Genomic DNA, 21,485 nt, shown 5'->3' with positions numbered 1-21,485 from the left:
TGTGTTTATATATCTGTATTTAACTATTGAATGTGAATTACAGTAGGTGTTTAGAGAAATGCAGTGATGAAGATAAAAATATGTTTTATATTTTGAACGAAATTATAGCTTTCCCTAGGGCATTGTTTTTGTTTGTTGTTTTAATAAGAAACCATAGAATTTGAATGGGTGAAAGTATAATAATATCTGCATTTGACCACTGAACTGTGGTGCTGTCTAAAAGGTGTTTTACAGACACTCGGAGGAATTGGCTGTGACAGCAGCCCACTCAGCCAAGAAATTTGACTGTCATCTTCATCCACTTGCTTTCCCTCACATGGATGACCTGTAAATAATTGTGTCTTTTCCTTAGTGAATGATGACAGGTCCCTATCTATCAAATTGCACTACACAAATGAGCTAGAAGCCATTGAATTTAGAAACAGATAAATTAATCTAATGATTCATTGTTTTTCATTTTCTTGGACTTCTCTCTTGAATGTAGAACAGTTTCTGTTGCAGAATTGCACAGTTAGATTTGAATAGTTCCAAATATGACATTTCTTAAACAAAGCACATGATCAAATGATGTTCGGATACTTCAAGAACTGCATGAACAATTCAATTTTGATCATGCTTGTGGGTCACTAGATAGTCTGACATAAAGACCGAGGTCTGGGCAGAGTACATTGCTCGTATATCCATGTTTTATGGCTTTGGCAGCAGCAAATAGAGGGGAGTAGCTTATGCATATGTGTGTGTACATGTGTGTGAGTCCTCATCCCCATGCAATCATTCTGTTACCTTTCTGCTTCCAGTTAGTTGACTAAGTATCCTTTCTCTTCTGTCTTCAACTAGGACTTCTTTCTGACATAAATAATGAGTAATCTCTGTCTCACAGATGATCACTGAGTATTTTTTACCAATCACCCTGAAAAACACTTAGTTTCTTAGTGAAAGCTACTTGGAAAGAGCTATGATGAAGAACACAAATAAGATATATATAGTAGAGGTCTTTGATGAGTAGATAAAGCCCATTTTTCTTGGTCATAATCATGTAGGAGAAGTTGTTGCTATATACCTTGTCTCAGAGTCTCAGAGTATTTCTTAAATGTCTTCTATCCTTTGGTCACCCAAATACACATGGTTCCAAATTGACAACACCCAACATCTCCTCAGCTTTTCTCAAGTAATAAAAAACAGTGAGAGATGAATAGGAACCATTTCTAATGTCTTCAATTAGGTACATCTAATGATCACCAGAAATTAATTGACATGTTGATATAGCTATTTTAATGCAGAAATGTTAAAATGCTACATTTCCCCCACCTACCACCTCCTCAGCAGGAACTACTTTAGTAGTCAACCCTTAAAAGATCACTATGAGTTGGTCTAGTCAGAGAAAATTTCATGATGAAGGTACGCAGGATTTCATCTGGACCTCTGAAGATGACCTATTTGAATATGCGAAGGGGTGAATATTTTAGTGGCCCACAGTATGAGCCCAAACACACTGGGCACAAGTATGAGAGACAGTATCATATAGTGGCAAAAATAGCAAGCTCTGAGCCCGAACACTCCACATTCAGATCCCAGCCTCACAACTTTCTAGCTATACTACTAGGGGACAAATTACTTCGCCTCTCTTTCCTGAAGGCTCACCTATTTGGCAGGACAAAGAACCAGACTCATAGGGTCTTTGAGAAGTAAATGAGTGCCTGGCACCTGGAAAGCCCTCAGTAAATGTTAGTAGTTGTGATTATTAAGTGAGGGGGCTGCCTGATGAGAATGAGGAGAGGATGTAAAGGTTGCCATATTGGAAATGTAGTGAGCTAGAGGACTGGCACAGTGTTATGCATGGCCCTGAAAGGCTAGAAGAAGGGTATGGGCTTGATTCTGTAGGAAATTAATAGTGGACTATTATAGGAACGACATTACAAAAACAGGGCTTAGTGAAGCTTATGCTGTTTAATCTTGCATAAGCTTGGTTGATGAAGTCTATTTATTGATTCCTTGGTATATATCATAGAGTTTAACTTTAAAAGATATATCATTTAGAAATTTAGTTTTTTTGTGTGTGTTGAAATTTATTTATTCAGAGGTGAGGATTGTTTTATTTGAAATTGATGTTCAATATATAGGCTTGCTCAGGTGTCTTATTTCTTAGATAATTTGGTGGCAGCAGCTTTAAGTCCTCATAAACCACCATAAGCATTCTTTACCAATGGTACATCATTGTCCATACTAGCAGTAGTTAATGACAATTTCACTATTAAGCTTTCTGGTTAAAAATGTTCAAGGAAAAGGTCTTTATTTTAGTACAGAATTACTTCATGGTTATGGGGAAAGCTTGCGGGAGATAATGTAATATGCCATTGTGGTGGGTTTTTAACATGCTGGAAAATAGACTATGGTGCTGTGAGCTTTACATTTGTCTGTACCTTTTTGGCTAAACTGCAAGATTATGAACCGTAAGGTTGATTGTATCCTAAACTCAATGTTGATAGTAAGATTTTAGGGCTTATGTTTTTTTTTAAATCATGACATATCTTTTTTATTATATATTCTTGAACCTCACACCTTCCCAATTCTCTCAATATTAAATATGGCTTGAAATCACAAACAGTCTTAGATTACTGACTCTTTATCATTGATAGGAACACAATTGCTAGAGAATTCCTATGCCTGCCTCAGATCTCAGCACTAAAATGATTTTGGGTGATACAGCTAAAATTACATAATATAATACAGAGTTTCAGTGGTCTCCTTGAATAAAATAATTCTAAAATATCAACTAATTTTTATCTTTAGAAATTCTTTATGAATTTATTTTAAAAGAAACCTGCTTTTACTGTTTGTCCTGTACATTTAAAGGAGCAGTACAATCCCAATTTAACTAAGATGAGTTGATAAACTCAGACTATGCTCACATAATAGAGTATATTCCATCACTATAAATGGGAACTATAGTCAGAATTACTGGTGATTCACTTGTGAAACCTTTAAATGATATACTTACCTGGGAATAAGTGCTGGAGATTTGACTGAGATGTTGATGGGGGAGGCAAGGAGGGACTGGTCTAGATTGACTGTAGGCACTTGTATTTTTACCAAGTTCCACAGGTTATAATTTAAAGCCCAGGCTAAAAATGGCTGCTTAAGAAAATTGTTTAATAACATGTAAAAATACCCATGGTATGCAAACTAAGCTATTTACAGTGTATAACATGATTACATTGGGAGGAAAAAAGAAAGTTAACAATGGTTATCCCTAATATATATATAGGCAACAATTCTAGATTGCCAAAGTTCTTCAGATCCAAACTTGTAAGTCAGTTCTTTTTTTTTTTTTTTCCAGTAGGTTAATTATCTGTGGTCTTATTATTCCTCTACTGAATACTTTAGCTAAAAAGAATTGTTCCTGCCATTTCCAATGGTAATTTGGAGCTGGTTATATATACAATAATATCTCCAAAATTGCTGGTTTCTCTACTTGGTTATGTGTGTTCTTCAGAATCTTTCCATGTCCTAAGTCTGGCAGAAGAATCAAAATTTGACATGCAGACTTGGATATCCGCTTGGAAGGGAAAAATGGAGAACTAAATGACATTCTCCCCTAGGTCACGTTCTTAGAGAATTTCGTGGCCATGATTATAGTCTGATGTTACTTAAAAGAGCCCATAAATCCCAAACAACCCCATGCAGTGAGGAGAAATTTTGCTTAGAACTCCGGAATTTAGACCTAGACATCTCTCTTTTCAACATGTCATCCACACACATAGTTTCAGGTCTTTCATTTCAGATGACATTATCCTTTGAGAAATCCTCCGACCTGTGTGCTTTCAGTGTCATCAGATTTCCTTTAATTACTGTGTGTGAGTCACTTTTTTGGAGTCTTAGTCCTTCAAAGATACTTCATTCCCAGGACTTACTCGCCTATAAAATGTTCCCTGATCTCATACATCAGGCAATCTGAACTGTTAGCTCCCATTGAGACTGAAGTACCATTTCCACTTAAGCAACTGTCATCTTAATATTGAGTTAGAAGAGTCAGTGGCACTTTTAATCTTATCGGATATAATATTCCTTTGCATTCTCTTGAGGCTGTGTTTTGCACTGTTTCTCACCATCCCAAGGCTGTCTTTGTTTATTCTGCCTGTCAGAATTGCACACTGAAATGCAGTTGTTTCCATTATTATCCTCTAGCTCTCTTCCCCTTGGATCCTTTATTTCTTTGGTGTATGATGGGTGAAAAAGAAAAGAGACATTTCTTTTTAAGATGTTATTCCACAGTATTTTTCCATATTCTATTTTGTGTTCTGTTGACATCTCCTGCATAGTCTTATGTGTGTCTCGTGCCCAGCAGATCTAGAATTCACTAGGGGTGGGGTCTTATTTTGCAAAGCCAGGCATAATCAGCAGGAATGTAGCAAACCCCTGAAATGAACCTGTCAGACTAATCTTTTCCCAGCCTGCCGCTCCCCACCACTGGCAGCAGCCCTTCAGTGAAATTGTCCAAGCGCTGCTTTATTTTAAGGCATCTACTGTTTATTTTAGATTTACATTTTGATTTGACATTCCTTTTGCTGGAGGTAGTTTTCATTACAACTTGCAATGAATTGTACTTTGAGCTATAATTATATAAATATTTAGATATTATACTTTTTCTTTAGGATATGATAAAAGATGGTTAGTTGCTTGTTTTTGCTGTGTACTTCTAATATACTTAGCATTTAAATTAGATCTGGAGTTTCTGGAGGAATATGTGAGTCAGTGAGAATATGTTTTTGTTAAAGGAAACTCTGAAGAATTTTCTTTTTCTACCACTTAAAGACAGAGTTGTTTCTCATTTTAGAAGCAAAAATTAAACACATACCTAGTTAGAGTTCAAAGTAGAGCAAATAAATAAGTGGTACTTAAAATGTATGTCAGAAAAAATGTATGTCAGAAGGAGAAAAAAATCAGAAAATGGTTAGAGAAGTTATACTTTGATTAATTAAGATTTGCCCCCTTTACTTTACAAAGGACAGTTAGAAGAGTCTCTTACATAAGCAAGGGCCCAGGCAAACTATTTTCTTTCTTTCCTCATGGAAAGCTAGAGATTATATGTTGTTGTTTTTATGATCTATCCCTTTATCAACAGCTCTCTTCCCTGCCCTTACCTGAATCTTTTGCTTGTTAATATTTCATTTTTTAAAATTACTAATAGCTCCTTATTTTTCCAGAAATGTCTTTGCCTTGTTTCATAGCAGCATACACATTGCATTAGTATAAAAACGATACTGTTGGTGTCTCCTAAACAGACCCTGACAGCCCTGGGCTTTCTCCAAACTGTCTTGAGCCTTCTGTGTGATTCCTGCTACCCTTTCTGGTACTTTCATCCATCCTCACAGCCTCAGGGTTCAATTTTTTAATGCTTCCCAAATATGTAATTCTCTGACCTCTTTCTTGAACAAGAGTCACAGAATTCTGACTCTCTGCTGGATACTTCCACCTGAATTTTTAGCGGGTGCTTGAAACATTGTTTTGCATCCAACCATTTAATTCTTGGAATGAACTGCACTTGGCCATGTTGGCTTATTACCAAAATTCCAAGAATGATTCAGTCATAGGAAATTTATCCACCCGTAATAAGATCTTCCGAGGGGAGGAAATCATGTAGTCATCTACACAGGTTCTGAAAAAGCAGAGGGGTCAGATAACCTCTCAAGGATTGGCAGAGGGAATACTTTTTTAAAAAGGTAGGAGGAGGAGGAGGATACAATTAGAAAACAGTTATAGATGTTCATAAAGTAATATAAGCAGTTTAATAAAAATGAATATAAGATTAAAAATTGTATCATATACCAAAATAAAATCAAGGTGAATAAAAGACCAGTACTCCTACCTCAGGACTTTTTCCATTTTCTTTCTGCCCCAGGAAAGATCCCTGGTAGGATTCTGGAAGGGAGGAAGGAAATCCTGCACTCAACTTGACGGTGGTCTATAGATATAGAATCCTTCTTCTTTCTTCTGTTTCTCTTGCTAACAAACTTCAGCTTCGTGACAATAGGGACTTTCTATGAATTGTGAACGGTTGTAACTTCCAAGTGATTCTTTCCTTCCAAAGCATCTTCTTTCATCTCTTAGGCTTACTATATTCTTTGCTAATAGATAACCAAGCCTCAAGTTATAGCAAGTCCATTTTCCAGCCATTCTCTCTTCATTAATATTTTAAATGATGGTATGAAAACTTCAAGATTTAATTTTTAGGCTTCAAGTTCTTATTTTCATTGCAGTAAAAGAAAGGTTTATTTGTCTCCTCTGAAACTGGTAAGCCAAGATGGCACACAGTAGCTTTGGCACAGAGCGCTATGTTTTCTATCAGACACACTTTGCCAGTCATGGTGCTATAGTTTGATGTAGAACTTTTTTGCTGTTGTTTTGTTTTATAAGTACTAATGTCTCACATACACGTTCTAGCAATAAGTTATGTTTTCTTAATTTTATCAAACAGACCAAAATAGCTGAAAGATGCATTTTTGCACACACCTGAGATTTAAGATCAGTTTGGAGCTATTTAATATTGTATGTGCAAAGGTGACTCATGAACTGCTACTGCATACTGGACAGCATTTTGATGAGGATGAAAAGGGATGAGCCAAACCCACACTAGGAAAGGGAGTTCATAGATAATAATATAATTTATTTTTAATTTTTTCTCTTTCAATTATGCATTTGTTTATTTTAATGTCTTTCAACAACTATTATTGGGAGAAAACGAGAAATGTCATTGTATAACTTCTGATATCTTTTAACAAGTATACCATGCTTATTCAGGACAGTAATTTTATGTCTTTTGTATTTTTGTAAAGATACTTTTTCTACTTTTCTTTTTCTTTCCTGGTAAATTGCTTCTTCATATATATCCCAGTGACTGTAGTACTATTGTTATTCTAAGATGGTCATAAATTTCTGTTATGAATTTTTGTGTTCATATTTTGACCACTCACTGTGGTTTGTTTCACTACAATGTTGTGCAGTGTTTTATGATACTCAGCACTCTACTGAAGTCTGAAAGGAAATACATTGTGAATACATAGGCTGCAGATTTCATTTAATACCCATATAATGCCCTCACTACTTTAAAAGAGGTCTTCCATTTAAAAAATATGTGTGTGTGTGTGTGTATGTGGGTGTGATATTCAGCCTATTATTTTTCCTTTTTATTCTTCTAATCATATTATCAAGTCATGCTTATCTTTAATAAGATAATTTATACAAACAGGGCGTTTGATCACAAGAGCATCAAAACATCTTTGTTATACAGGTATTTGAACTGTTCAAATATGTATTTTGTGACTTTGGTGCACAGAAGTGTAACTTATATTCACATACCAGTATTATTTTCTCATAACAGTTGACTTCAAGCCTCGAGCCAGCATGGATACTGTCCATCATATGTTACTTTTTGGATGCAATATGCCTTCATCCACTGGAAGTTACTGGTAAGGATAATGGGTTTACGGTATAGAAGGGTGTAGAAAATGTGTTTTACAGGTGCAAAGTGTATCTGTGCAAGTATTTCACAACTGGTTAATAAATAGGCAGAATATTTTAAGAGAAAGAACTTTGTTCATTAGCATCACGTGGTTATCATGGTTTATCACAGTTATTTGGTCTGCTATGGAGCATATCTATCAGCCTTTGTCACTGACTTAATAAATATATATCTCATGGACATAAAGATGGAAACGGTAGAAACTAGGACCCCAAAAGGGGCTGGGAGAGAAGGGAGCAAGAGCTGAAAAACTACCAATTGGATACTACGTTAACTATTGGAGTGATGGGTTCAATATGCCCAAACTCCAGCATTACACAATATACCATGTAACATGTTCCCCTTGAATCTAAAATAAAACATCTTAGATTAAATATATGTATATTATATTAATATAATACATTAAATATATGTATATTGTTATACAGTAGTATGTCCAGGTGCATAAGGCTTGTAAAGGAAGTCTGAAAATTTAGATTATTGATACTCTGACATTAATTTTTAATTAATGTTCTTTGGCATTCTTGAAGATCACCAAACTCTGAAAATAGCCACAGGTTTTAAGCTTCTTATTTTTCAAGTAGACCCAGAATCACTGTTACACGTTTAATAGTCCGGAATGACTGGTGTGCTTTGCTTTGCATTGAGGAATCTGTTTTGAGGTCCTGTCCCTACATAATCATGTAGACTGATGAACTTTTCTGTGTGCATCCTAATATTCATTAGCCTGATGCGAGTCAAGCAGCAACTGCTCTCTTGTCATTTTTATAATAACAATATAATGTGAATTTGGAACTGTTAAAAGCACAGGGCAATTAGTGGAAATCTCCATGGACCAAGTACCATCAAAGCATTTGTTAATAGGCTTAAGTTATTTGATGAAAGGAACATATCACATAGGAACCCAACTTACGTGACTGGGTTTATGTCAAAACGGAGTCAGCAAATCACAGTTAATACCCTTCAATATCAACATTCCCGTTTATGCTCTTCAGTAAATTTTTGTAAATAAAATTCTGGGATTAAAAGATTATTCTGTGACAGTTTTTCCTGAATCTTATTCAGTAAATCACATCCTTTGGTTTTTATGCTTTAAAACTATTTCTTCTGAAATTACCAATATTTACCTTTGAGTTAGACTCATTCAAAATAGCTAGAAGGATTTAAAGTCTGCTTTTGCTGCACCTTGGTTTAAGGGAATGAGGGAGAAAATAAAACGACACTTAAATGCTATTCCAATTCTAATTGTTAGGAAAAATTATCTAAAATGAGCCAAGCATAGCTCATTGTTCTCATGTTAAGGGAATACAACAAACACCTCATTTTGGCCCCTTTAAAATATTTATTAATATTCTTAAATAAACTATTTTGAAATTAAATCTATAAGATATATTGACCAAAAATCTTCCACATTGGGGAATGAGAAGTTTCAAAGAAAAATATAAATGAAAGTGAAAACAGAAATTTAGAGTAATTTTTACATATATTATTTTGCTCAAATTATTACTTGAAAGTCAACATAGTAGAATGAAAGAGCAGTGAACTAACTTGCTGGATTCCCTGGGTGGATTATTCAGCCCATCTGGAATGGAGTTCTTGTCTTCATTTCAGCAAAAGACTTATACTAGGCCTTTATAAAGCCTCTCTATGCTCTAAAATTCCATAATTCTATGAATATAAATTGCATGCAAATGATGAGTCTGATTGGAAAGGCAGTATTTCTAGGAGTTGGAAGTGTGTGCACTGCTTGACTCACCTCAAGCAAGCAGCTCACCGTGTTTTGCCAGTCAGTTGCATCATTGAGTAGTTACAATTCTTAATAACACTATACCCATATCATTTTAAATGGATTTTAAAATATTTGCCTTGTATCCCATAGTCCCACTTAATCTGTAAGTTTGTTATAATTGAATTTATAATCATAAAACAAGGACAATTGGTGCTGTTATTCAGCATCTTTTAACCAAGCCCAAAGTGTTTAAGTCTAACATTTAAAAGTAGGATCTTTTCAATGGGTGAACTAGAAGACATACATTAAGTAAAACTGTTCTAATGACTCTGACTTCCACAATCAGACCTTTTTAATATATATTCTTTTACATATATAAAAATATATTTGTATGTATATTTATATATAATATATATAAAATATATATTTTATATTCTTTTTTTTTTTTTTGAGACAGAGTCTCACTCAGTCACCCGGGTTCTAGTGCAGTGGTGCGATCTCAGCTAACTGCAACCTCCACCTCCTGGGTTCAAGCAATTCTCCTGCCTCAGCCTCCTCAGTAGTTGAGACTACAGGCACGTGCCACCATGCCCAGCTAATGTTTGTATTTAGTAGAGATGGGGTTTTGCCATGTTGGCCAGGCTGGTCTTGAGCCCCTGACCTCAAGTGATCCACCCACCTTGGCCTCCCAAAGTGATGGGATTATAGGCATGAGCCACCACGCCCAGCTATAGGACTTACATTCTTATTTAAAGATAGTATACATTATTTATCTTCCAATATTTGGCAAAATCTATACTTTAAAGAATTAGAGCTCACAGGATATTTCACAGCCAGAACTTTCAGTTGCTTCACAGAAACATCTTCCACTCCCCACCCCCAGCCTCACAGGCTCAGCCCTGAAGATAGTCGGTGGATATTTTCCAGCTGTTTAACATCTTATCCTGTCATCTGAATTATAGTACTCACAACAAATATCTATTAGTGTCAAAAGTCTTGCATTATTTTTCTAAAATTTTTGAGTCATGGAATTGATCACACTCATTTTATAGTTGCAAATCTATTCAATTATTGTAAGATATAGACAGCACTTAAATGAAGACTCCTGAACTTTCACATATATTTTGGGTATGATACCTATAACAGTTTTTGATGCTTAAAAATAACCAGAAGTCATTCACACTCTAGGGAAACTTATAAGGAAATACAAAGCTGTTTCAAGGAAAGAAGAAAAAACTATTTTAACATCAAAATGTCAAACTCGGATTTCCTCTTTTCTGTTTGTTAGCTAGGATTTCCTCCTGTTTTCACTTTCGTGTTCCATTTTCATTGTGAGCAGGTTGGCAAATAGGTGTCTTTAATATAGGAAACATGTTTCCCCTGAAATTATGAAGTTATAATTCACCCTCTGTCTTCAGGCAGCATTTTTAATATGAAGGCAAAGAGCTATTCTGATGATATTTCACTGTTGTGCTGCCCTCCTTTGCTCTTTGTAACTGCCTCTTTCTGCTGTTCATTAAAATATATTTACAGTTATATTAAGTTTACATGAAAACAGTAGACACAGCATGAAGCAGTTTTCATTATGTAGTCATTTTAATTTTAAAGTTTTTTTCATCTGCACACATTCTAGCCTTTTGTGACTCATTCCAAATTAGCAACTCACACTGGCAATGTGTCTAGTTAATTATATGCATGTGCATTTAAATTGCGTACATAGATTTGAACCTTTTAATATTCTGTAGGGTGGTCCCTTTATAGTTAGAGTGGGCCTAGTGCTCAATTCCAAATTAACATACCTCTAGAGGATGCAAATAAGGACCAGCTGATGGAAAAGAAGCAGCTCTGCTGACCCATGCAAAGAAGGCGATAGTACCTGTCGGATGTAACCCCGATGCCTTCTTCCCAGGCGTTTGGAGGCGGAAAACAGTTAACCCCATCTAGGGACCAAAAGAAAATAATAGCACCAAGATTAGAGCAAGCATATCAATAGCATGATTTGTTCCACTTTATTTGTGTTCTATAGACTTAATTCAAAGCATGACAATCATAAGTTCCCCAGATTTATTAGCTGAATATGAGCCTAAACTAAGCTCTAAGTGAGTAGATGCTCTTTTGAAGTTGTTAGTCAGTAATGAAATGAAGGTGCTGAAAACTGGGTAATTTAAATATAAAAATTTACTTGAATAGTAAATTTTGAGGATATCTTGGAAATTCAAATATTGTGTTCATCTAGTCTATGAATTACTTCATTCTGTTTTTACTCTTAATAATTTTTTTAAATAAATGATAAGCTACTTACAGTTTCAGTCTTTGAAAATCATATTTTGTTTATGCAAATTGTGTTGGCATTTGGGGTAATTCTGGAGTGCTCTCTTTTTTTAAATATGAGATTGTAGGCTAGTGCATTTTTTATTCTGCTGAGCACAGGATGTAGGGTTTAAAACAATTTGGGAGTGCAAACCCCACAATTTTGTGTTTAAAATATTGGGTGATTAAAGCTAGTGGGCTTCTTAAGTATCTAGTCTTATACTTTGGTGTGATCTTCTATGCATAGCTAAAATTATTTTTAGTTCTTCTTATTAATATTTGATTTTAAAGCTAGTTCTAATGACACTTAGGACCAACTAATCTTAACGAAGCCAAGTTCGCTTCTACAGGTTGTTTGATGTTTTTTGATGAAAAAAAAGCCCAGCTGGTTAAATGAGGCTATTTCCAGCTGTTCTAACTGGGAATCATTCTCAAGCTAAAGCAGTAGTGCTTTACCATCTTATGAAGCTTTAGCTTAAATCCCTTTCAACTGTTTCTATTTATTAACCACCTGCTGTGTCTTTTTAAATGCCACTATCTCCACAGGGTTACAGCTGCTGATGAGGAGAAAAAAAAAAGGAAATAAAACGTGTGTGTGTGTGTGTGTATATATATATGTATATAGAAGCCTATATAAGAGACACCCTGCTTGGGTACTCATTTAAACGTCTATTTTTTAAAGGTGATGTTATTTTCCAAATAAGCCCACAGCTTTGTTGCCTCCCTCCCAGTGATAATGATTCTTTGGTTGAGAACAGCATTTGCATATGCTGTCTTTATGCTCCCATTCCATATCCTGGCCCCTGTCATCCATACACTATATACAGCAGGATTCACTGTGTCTTCTGCAATCCCCTCTTTGTTTTTTTCTGCCATAGGAAACTTCTAAAGTTAAATATGTGTAACATCCTTGTCAGTATAAATAAAAATAACAGAATCTCCCAAATCTACACTGTCTCTTGTTTTAAGCACTGTAAAATGTGGCATTGAGTGCAGTAGCAGTGTTTAGACATAAATTACTGATAGGCTAAAATTAATAGCATCCATTCTCTTTTTCCACTTTAATATTATAATAGATTCCTATCATATTGCATATTGGGATAGTATAATGGATCAATTTTTAAAACACAGTTGGTCTCTGGTTCTAACTTCTAGTCACTAATGATTATGTTCCTTAGCTAATAATATTAAGGTACTTGGATTAAAGGTGTTAACAGGAGTTCCTTAGCAATTGCCCAATTCTTAGTAGACTAGTGTCAACTTTAATAAAATAGAATGTTATAGTTGGAACCCTTTTGACTGTTTCAACAGAAACAAATGCATTTTTTCCTCACAAGACTAGTACTTTATGTTAAATAGAGTAGCAATATTATAATGCAGCATTGTATTTAGCACAGATCCAGAACTGTGAAATCAGAACATCTTGGTTTCAAATCTCAGCTCTGCTACTTGGTAGTGGTAATAAACATTGGTTAAATGATGTTAGCTGTATTGGTCTGTTTCCTCATCTGTAAAATTGGGCCACTAATCATTGGCAGCTTGATTGGGCCATCATGAAGGGTAGATGAGGTAATATAAGTAATGTGTTTCGTGTAGTGTCTGACATGTAGAAGGGATAGCTATTATTTTAATTCATTTATTAATAAAATATGTATTAATCATTCACGATGTGCCAAGCACTTTGTTGGGCATGGAGAATTTGGTATGAACAAAACAGACACACACTCTACTTTTATGGACTTACTGCCTGTCTAACCTTATTGGAGCAAAGGAACAGTGGGTAGTTTCTGTGATGCTATTTATCAGGCTGGTATTTCTTAATCACCATTCTAATTTGCTTTTTCCTTATGTATCCTTCTAATGACTATGTTAGTGTCTATCCATTGCATTGAAATTCACATAGGATTGTCTGAATTTGGGAAAATATTCTATGGGTTTATAGAGCAGTTAATAGTACTTGAATATCTGACTCATACTGAATGCATTTTGAAAGGTAAGGACCATCCCCTCATGCAATTGATTTTGTGTTGTGTTTCTTTAAAAAACTTTCTAACTTTAGATCAATTTTCCTGGTTGTGGTTCTGTTAGATATGTAATGCATTAAAATTGGAATTTAAGGCTATACAGATTTAACTTGAGGGCATGACTGTTATTATTATTATTATTTTACTCAAAAGAAGAAACGAGTTATCAGTTCTGATCTTCCCTGAGTAACCTTGGCTTTTAAATAGCCTTTAACAGATACAACCAGAGAGTACTTTAACAGTCAGTCATGCTGTCTTTGGATAATTCAAAATGACAAGCTACCACTTTTCAGTGCTTGGCACAGTCAGAAAATATTCATACCATCTGAATGGCTTCCCCGTGGATTAGATGTGAAAAGGATTCTATATGAAAGGTCCAAGAATCCAGACTAGTTTTATTTTCAAATGTTAATTCTCATCATTTTTACTATGAATGCTAAGAAACCACAAGGGAGCTATGTGAACCTTTTCACAATTTAATCGACTTAGTCTGGAGGAGCCTTTAGGAGAAGCTGCTAGAATGATAAGAAAAAGAAACCTGGTTGATGAGGCCTGAAATTACAACAGCCATTGATCAAGAGTTACATTGCTTCCCAGCCTTAAGGCCCTCTTTACTAGTAAGAATAGTGCAAATCCCCTCTACTTCCATAGGTCCTTTTTTGGGAAGCCAAAATATACTCTACCATCTTTCTCTTTTTGGTCATTTTAAATGGAGAAAATATGCCATTTTCATTTAAAATGGGAAATGGAAATGTTTACCACTATGATATGTTATCAGTTATAGAATTCAGTTCTCTCACCCTCTTGTTTTTCCTCTTAGTCCTCCCACTGAGTTTCAGGATTAGTTTCAATGCCCCGGTGTCCTCCAGTGAGTCATTCTTTACTCAGTCTTGAGTTTAATATATTTTTATTGTAAAACAGGGTTTTAAAAATTAAACCAATGTTTGCCTTGAAGCTCTTATTTACCAGACCTGATAAGAGAATAAAATATTAAATCATTGTCTCTTTGTCTCTTTGTGCATATGTCACGAACAATTTATTTCATCTCAAATTTGATTTTAGAATTGCATGCACAAATTTCAACTTAGTTCAAGGATGACGGTAGTAATCAAAGCTTATCGCCACATAATATTCTCTGCCCATAATCAGTGTCAAGAATTGAGATAGAAGGGACTGTGGCAGCCAGAGCTTTGAGTCATGGTTTAGCTGTTTGACCTTTGGAAGTTACTTAAACTCTCTGAGCTTATTTAGCTTTAAATTACAGCCTGCTGGCAGTGTTGTTATATAAGCTGATTTGTTTAAAAAAACAAAACAAACAAACAAAAAAACAACTAGGCAAACAATAATTCAAATTTATTGGTGTTTATATTTAAAATTTTTAATCTAATTTTTAAAATAAAGTATTATAACATGAAGTTGAGAGTGCAATACAATTTAAGCTAATTCAGCTCTTTAAGTGTCTGTACATGGAAAGTTGAAAACTCACCTAGAGGTAAGTTTCACCAGACATTTGTTTCATGACAGGACTTCAGCATGAAGATATTATCCTACATACTTGTACTCGACGTCCTCACAATCTGGGTGGAGAGAGAGAAGTAAGCTGACACTTATGATGAGGAGTGCTGTAGTTAAGGAATGAAAGGTGGGTGGGGGTCGGAGAACACTTTCCTGAGGAGGAAGGCTTGAACTGAATCTTGAAGGAGAAAGTGAATGCAAGTTTTTCAGGCAGAGAGCTGGGATGGGATATTTCAGGCAAAGAGAGCAATGGGAATAAGGAAGACTGGAAACCAGAAGCAACTTGGCAGGACTAAAAAGGGGCTGTTGTCTGGAGATAGCGTCTAGATCATGACAGGTCTTACGTGTTATGCTACAAGATTTGGATCTTATTTTGATTTCATTTTGGGAAGCACTTGAACGATTTTGAGCCAACAAATGACATAATCAAATGTGTAACTTAGAAAAAGTTACTAAACCAGTTTTCTCTGTTATATTTCAATCTGGTTCTTTCTAGTCATCCATTGAAAATCAACTTCCATATCAGAGGAAACCATTATCTTGTTTAACCTAAGACTGTCATCACATGGGTGTTAGGCATTTGTAATGTTTAAGATCTTTGTTGAAAGCTATGAAAATTGCCACCCAAATCTTTAAATCTTAGTAGCTCACAGCAGTGAGATACAAAGTTCATCACATTTGACAATATCATTTCTTTATTATAGCTGAGGCCAGGAAGGAAAATTTTGCTTTTGGGCATCATCCAACATCCTGAGCCTTTTAACACACTTGGCGTAAGGATGTCACAGACATTTCTTCCAAGGTACAATTCTTACATGATAATGATCTGTCATCATAAGTGTATTGTGTTTGACAGTGAACAGTAAGAAACCACTGGTTGATGTCTTTTATATTACACATTACACAATCTCTTTCTACAGCCTGGTTTATAGAAGCAAGATCATTTTGCTAAGCATAACCTTATCAAGACCTCCTGGTTCTGAGTTCCTCACCCCTTTTCAGACAGGCAACACAGTTGTCTGCACTCATTGCCTATCCTCCAACGTCATTTCTGGCTAGAAGCAGAAAACAGAGCAGAGTCCCTGCCTCTGAGTCTGAATGAACGTCTTACTAGTGGTTTTCATATGTGCAACATGGGTGCTTTCTGTGTTTCTGGCTTCAGTTTCTAACTTATTTAGGAATCTATCACAGTCTGCCTTTGTTTCCCATCCAGGTCAGGGGCAGTGTACATTTTTTTTTTTTTTTTTGGTGAGCCAACCTCCATCCCAAGAAGCTGTATTTGTCCTTGTCCTTTACAGTCTTCAAGCTTTTCAGATCTGCCTACACGCCTGACTCACCTTTTTTGGTCCCAGTTTTCAAAACACAAATAAATAAAAGCAACACAAAAATGCAGCCTAACAATATTTGGATTAAATCCAATTTAATAATAGAAAAAGGTAAGAGATATATTATAATGGGAAAAAAATGTGTGGCTTGGAGTCAGACATACTACCATCTATTAACATGGATCTACCAAACATCCGAGCTACCGCACTGAGTGCCTTATACACATCACCACAGCAGCCCTATCACAGAGGTTTCCATATAGGAACTGGGCCTTTGAGGGCTTATAAACACACCCAAGATACAGAGCTGCTAAGGGGTGGTTCTAGAATTGAACTCCAGATATGTCTTTCTGCCTGGGTGCTCTTTTCACCCTGCGACACTCTCTCTCAACAATGAATCTTCAGATAAAGTGAATGTTTTGTTAAATAATGCATTGCCCTAGAATAGTACTTTGAAGTTTATAAAGTCTCATTTGATTTACAGAATAACTCTGTGATGTAAGTTTAATTATCCCTGTTTTCCATGAGAGAAAACTAAAGCGTGGTGAGATTAAGTAACTTTAAAAAAAGTTAAGTAACTTGCACAGTACAACTTATTAATGCATTCCAGTATTCATAAACTTGATCATGCATATATAAGATCAAGAATCCTTAAGAGAGGCTGGATGCAGTAGCTCACACCTGTAATCCCGGTACTTTGAGAGGCCGAGGTGGGTGGATCATCTGAGATCGGGAGTTCAAGACTAGCCTGGCCAACATGGTGAAACCCCACCCATCTGTATTAAAAATACAAAAAATTAGCTTGGCGTGGTGGTGGGCACCTGTAATCCCAGCTACTCAGGAGGCTGAGGCAGGAGAATCACTTGAACCCAGGAGGTGGAGGTTGCAGTTAGCCAAGATCGTGCCATTGCACTCCAGCCTGGGCAACAAGAGGGAAAGTCTGTCTCAAAAAATAAAAAAGAAAATAAAAAAATAACTCTTTAAGAGAGACACACTTGTATTGTTCACCCTACTGATGGTAGGCACTGTTTGTTGCTTTGGGCAGATTTGTTGACAACAGTGATCGCCAAAGGGGAAATGTGTATGACTTTTTTTTTAGTCCATGTTTCTGCGGCATTAACTTTGGTTTATACAGACCGTCTATGTAATGCTTGTTTTTCTAACCTGATTACATAAAGTACATTCCATGTATGAACATATCAAGGAAAAATTATATATCTCCCTCACAGGATTGTTTCACATCAGGCAAAAAAATGTCTCCCCTTTTATGGCTTTTTATTCACACAGGAATAATTGTTTGCCCCACTCTTTATTAGGATCTTAAAGCTAATATCATACAATGATGATATATCGATGTACTTTGGTTTCAAATACGTTCCCCTGTCACCTCCCACCATGGGGAGCAATTTATGCATTTTACTTCTATTTAAATCTTCATTTATACTACTTTTTATTTTCTTCAGGTTTTGTGATGAAGGAACCTGTACAGATAAAGCCAATATTCTGTATGCCTGGGCAAGAAATGCTCCCCCTACCCGGCTCCCCAAAGGTATGTAAGAGGCCTCTTGGGTGGTCGTATGTTCAGCTGCCTAATTTCTGTTTCCAAAGTCCTTTTTATTATAATCTTTTCTAACCAGTGATGACAATGTTCTATATTGCTGCTTCACAGTAAAAGTGCTTGCATTACCTGCTTTGTATTGAAAATGTTTCATTTAGGTAGTTACTCTTTCTCTGCCTCTCTTTGGTAAGTAGTTTGCCCACACAACAGTTTAGATAAAATTAGAAAATAACCAAGGATAGATACCTCAAGCCACCTTTGACCTAAGGCACATTGGTTCTTGACAGCAGACACATTTCATGAGCCAAGAGAGCTAGGAATTAAATAAATTGCTGTTTCAGCAGAGATTTTTTTACAATCTTGGAACCTAGGTATTTAATATGGTGCCAGACCTCAGATGGCTTTCTGACTGCACCTCTAAATTGTACATAGCTTCCAACGTGTGAATGTATTACCAGATTCTGTTTTATTAACTGAATATTTCTTAATATTAAAGGGTGTGTGTGGTTCTGTTACAGAATAGGTCTGTCCTGGTTCGTGGATGATCTTGTGATACACATGCACCTCTCTTTCCTCCCTTACTCATTGCCAGCATCGTTAAATGATGTCTGATTTCTTGCACTTCAAATGAGCCTCAGAATTCTCTCCATATGAGGCAGCTGCAACCAAACAAGTTTGAAACTAACAGGGAGGTCTGTCATAGATTTGTTGACAGATTTGGATACATTACTAGAGGAGATCTGTAAAAAAGAGATTTGTAAAAAAAAAAAAAAAAAAAAAAAGTATACTTCTGCCGGTAAATATTTTCTCTGTGAATTTTTTAAAGCTCACTAGCAAGCTTTATTAACAGTAAGACTATTGGCGGGGCACAGTGGCTCAAGCCTGTAATCCCAGCACTTTGGGAGGCCGAGACGGGCGGATCACAAGGTCAGGAGATCGAGACCATCCTGGCTAACACGGTGAAACCCCGTCTCTACTAAAAAATACAAAAAAACTAGCCGCGCGTGGGGGCGGGCACCTGTAGTCCCAGCTACTCGGGAGGCTGAGGCAGGAGAATGGCATAAACCCGGGAGGCGGAGCTTGCAGTGAGCTGAGATCTGACCACTGCACTCCAGCCTGGGTGACAGAGCGAGACTCCGTCTCAAAAAAAAAAAAAAAACCAGTAAGACTATTAACAATATTCGAATTCCAAAAATTCACTGACATAATGGCCTTTAGTAATCTAGTTGGCAACTAGTTTCCTCAAAGCCATTTTTGTAGATACCTCTTTTCACAGCGGAAGACAAGTAATGCCACTTAAATGCTCCTAAGAAGTCTATTTCCTATATTCAATCATAAAATAAATATGAATATATACAAAGCAAAATGGGAGAATGGGTTTATGTATGTCTTTTAAATAATCAATAGAGACAGGATTTTGTTTTGTTTGTTGTGTTTCTTTCAAAATGAGTGAACTGTCCTCTTAAAGTGTGATTACTCTAGTTCTGAAGTGGGAACTATGAATAGAATTTCATCATAGTTTTGAGGAGATTATAATGACAGATTATATTAGAAATTCTCAGTCAATGTCTGGTTTATTTCAGTTTTCATATAATATAATTTTATATGTTATATGTTATTTTATTTCCCTCTGGATTTCATAGATCAGCAATTTGAGAGTAACTCCATTTTAGATGCTCATTTCTAATATATTAACTTTTTTGTAAATCTTTAGGTGTTGGATTCAGAGTTGGAGGAGAGACTGGAAGTAAATACTTTGTACTACAGGTACACTATGGGGATATTAGTGCTTTTAGAGGTAAGTTTTGAAATGTTGGAACTAAGCAAAACTTCCAGTACTATATTGTTTAAAATACATGCACAAACTATTATCTACATCTTAAAAAGAATTGCCCACACCCTCTGCCCACTAAGGAACAACAGCTTTTGTTTCCTTTAATTTGGAACTGTTGAAGGAATGAATTTTATTTTAGAAGTCATTTCTGTTAGGCACCTGTGCATGCTACTGTGTTTTCTTTTATGCTGACTTTATAGAACTCTCTTGCCTTCTAGTGTATTGTTTTATCAGCCTGCTCCTGCTCTTATTAGGAGTTCTGATCATTCCAAGCAACACTGTTGGAAAGCATAGGAAGGTACTGGTTGTTTATATTTATGTTGCTCTGAGCAAGCCACTGAAAGCCTATAGGTTCTGCAATACCAAAGAGGTTCTCAAACACTCAGGCTCATGTCGATTCCTTATCTATCCATACCTGGCACTTCATGAACTCACCCACTGTCCACTACTGTAAGGCACAGACCCCAGCCACCCTTTAGGTAATGCCGAATACTCCCCTAGACACATGTTACTCTACCTGTGATCTCTATGCACTTTATTTAAATGCCCCTTTCCTTATTATAGATCGTTGGTATGAGGAAGGGGCCTTGTTCCCAAGGCAACCAAGGTCAATGCTTGTTAATCCTGCTGCTGCATTTAGTCAAACTCCAACTGCATTCGGGTTCACATGGGACTGTAAATATTAAGTAGATTTCTCCTTGTCTTTATTGCTTTTCTACTATGTCTTGCTGACTTATATATATTCTCCTGAATTCTCTAATTTAACATTATGTTTCTAACTAACCTGATACATTTCCCTTTCCAAACACATTAGATATCTCTCCAGCAACTAAATTTGGAAGTAGATGACCATCTCTGCCTATGAAATACCTTTTAGGACCTTTGCTAAGAAAGCCCCATGGGGTAGAAAGGGCCATAGATTGTCCGCATTCAGAACGAGGACAGTAAATGCAGTCTCCCTGTGGAAAAGGGTGTTGAAAGAATGATTTTATGTCATTGAAAACATTCTACAATCAAATATATTATGAAATAATACATTTATTAATATATTAATAAATATGTATATATAAATATATTATTTCATAATATATTCTGGCCTATGAACCTCAGTTAGAAATAAAACCTATTTTTAGATTAAAAATTTGTTTTGAATTATACACAAATAACTTTTCATTTTTTGGAATAGAACATAAACTGTTAACTCTCTGTAATACTGAGAGAAGGTTTTGCTGAAAACAAACAAATGAATAAGGTTTGTGTTTGGGGAACAAAGACAGAGATTATCTGCTCTAAAAATTGACCATGCTGATTTCAGTAGAACAGGTGACTAAGACTGCTGACTTCCAAAGTATTGACAAGGCTTTAATTTCCTCAAAAAAGGCTAGCAGGCCTTCCCAGATCACCACAACTAAAGTAGCTCATCATACTGGCACATGTTCTCTCAAACCCTAATCTCTACCCTCTATAAAACCCTGGACTTAACTTTTCAATCTAATTCCCCTCAGTTTTGTAAGGATCCCTAACAGATACTGCACTGGTACTCCAGAGAAAACACATGATATATGCTTGTTTTTAAAAATATTTAATTTCTTATAAGGAGTTAATTTTGTTTTATAATTTATGTTTAATCTAGGGATAGTAAAAGTACTGATATTTTAATATGTAAACATC

At 35.8% G+C, this 21,485-nt stretch overlaps 1 protein-coding gene across 25 annotated transcripts in view; it reads left to right on the top strand.

Moving 5' to 3' along the window:
- Positions 1-21,485, top strand: part of PAM (peptidylglycine alpha-amidating monooxygenase) — a 283,361-nt gene that overhangs the window by 157,250 nt on the left and 104,626 nt on the right. For all 25 annotated transcript variants that reach the window (XM_050794832.1, XM_050794857.1, XM_050794855.1 and 22 more), the window contains 3 exons: positions 7,379-7,466; positions 17,886-17,971; positions 19,695-19,778. In XM_050794832.1, coding sequence (XP_050650789.1) covers positions 7,379-7,466; positions 17,886-17,971; positions 19,695-19,778 — 258 coding nt within the window. The remainder of the gene's footprint in view (positions 1-7,378; positions 7,467-17,885; positions 17,972-19,694; positions 19,779-21,485) is intronic.

This window comes from Macaca thibetana, chromosome 6 (assembly GCF_024542745.1).
Source record: "Macaca thibetana thibetana isolate TM-01 chromosome 6, ASM2454274v1, whole genome shotgun sequence".
Classification (NCBI taxonomy): Eukaryota; Metazoa; Chordata; class Mammalia; order Primates; family Cercopithecidae; genus Macaca; species Macaca thibetana.
Note: the sequence above shows the minus strand (reverse complement) of the source record. Positions and strands in the feature narration are given on the sequence as shown.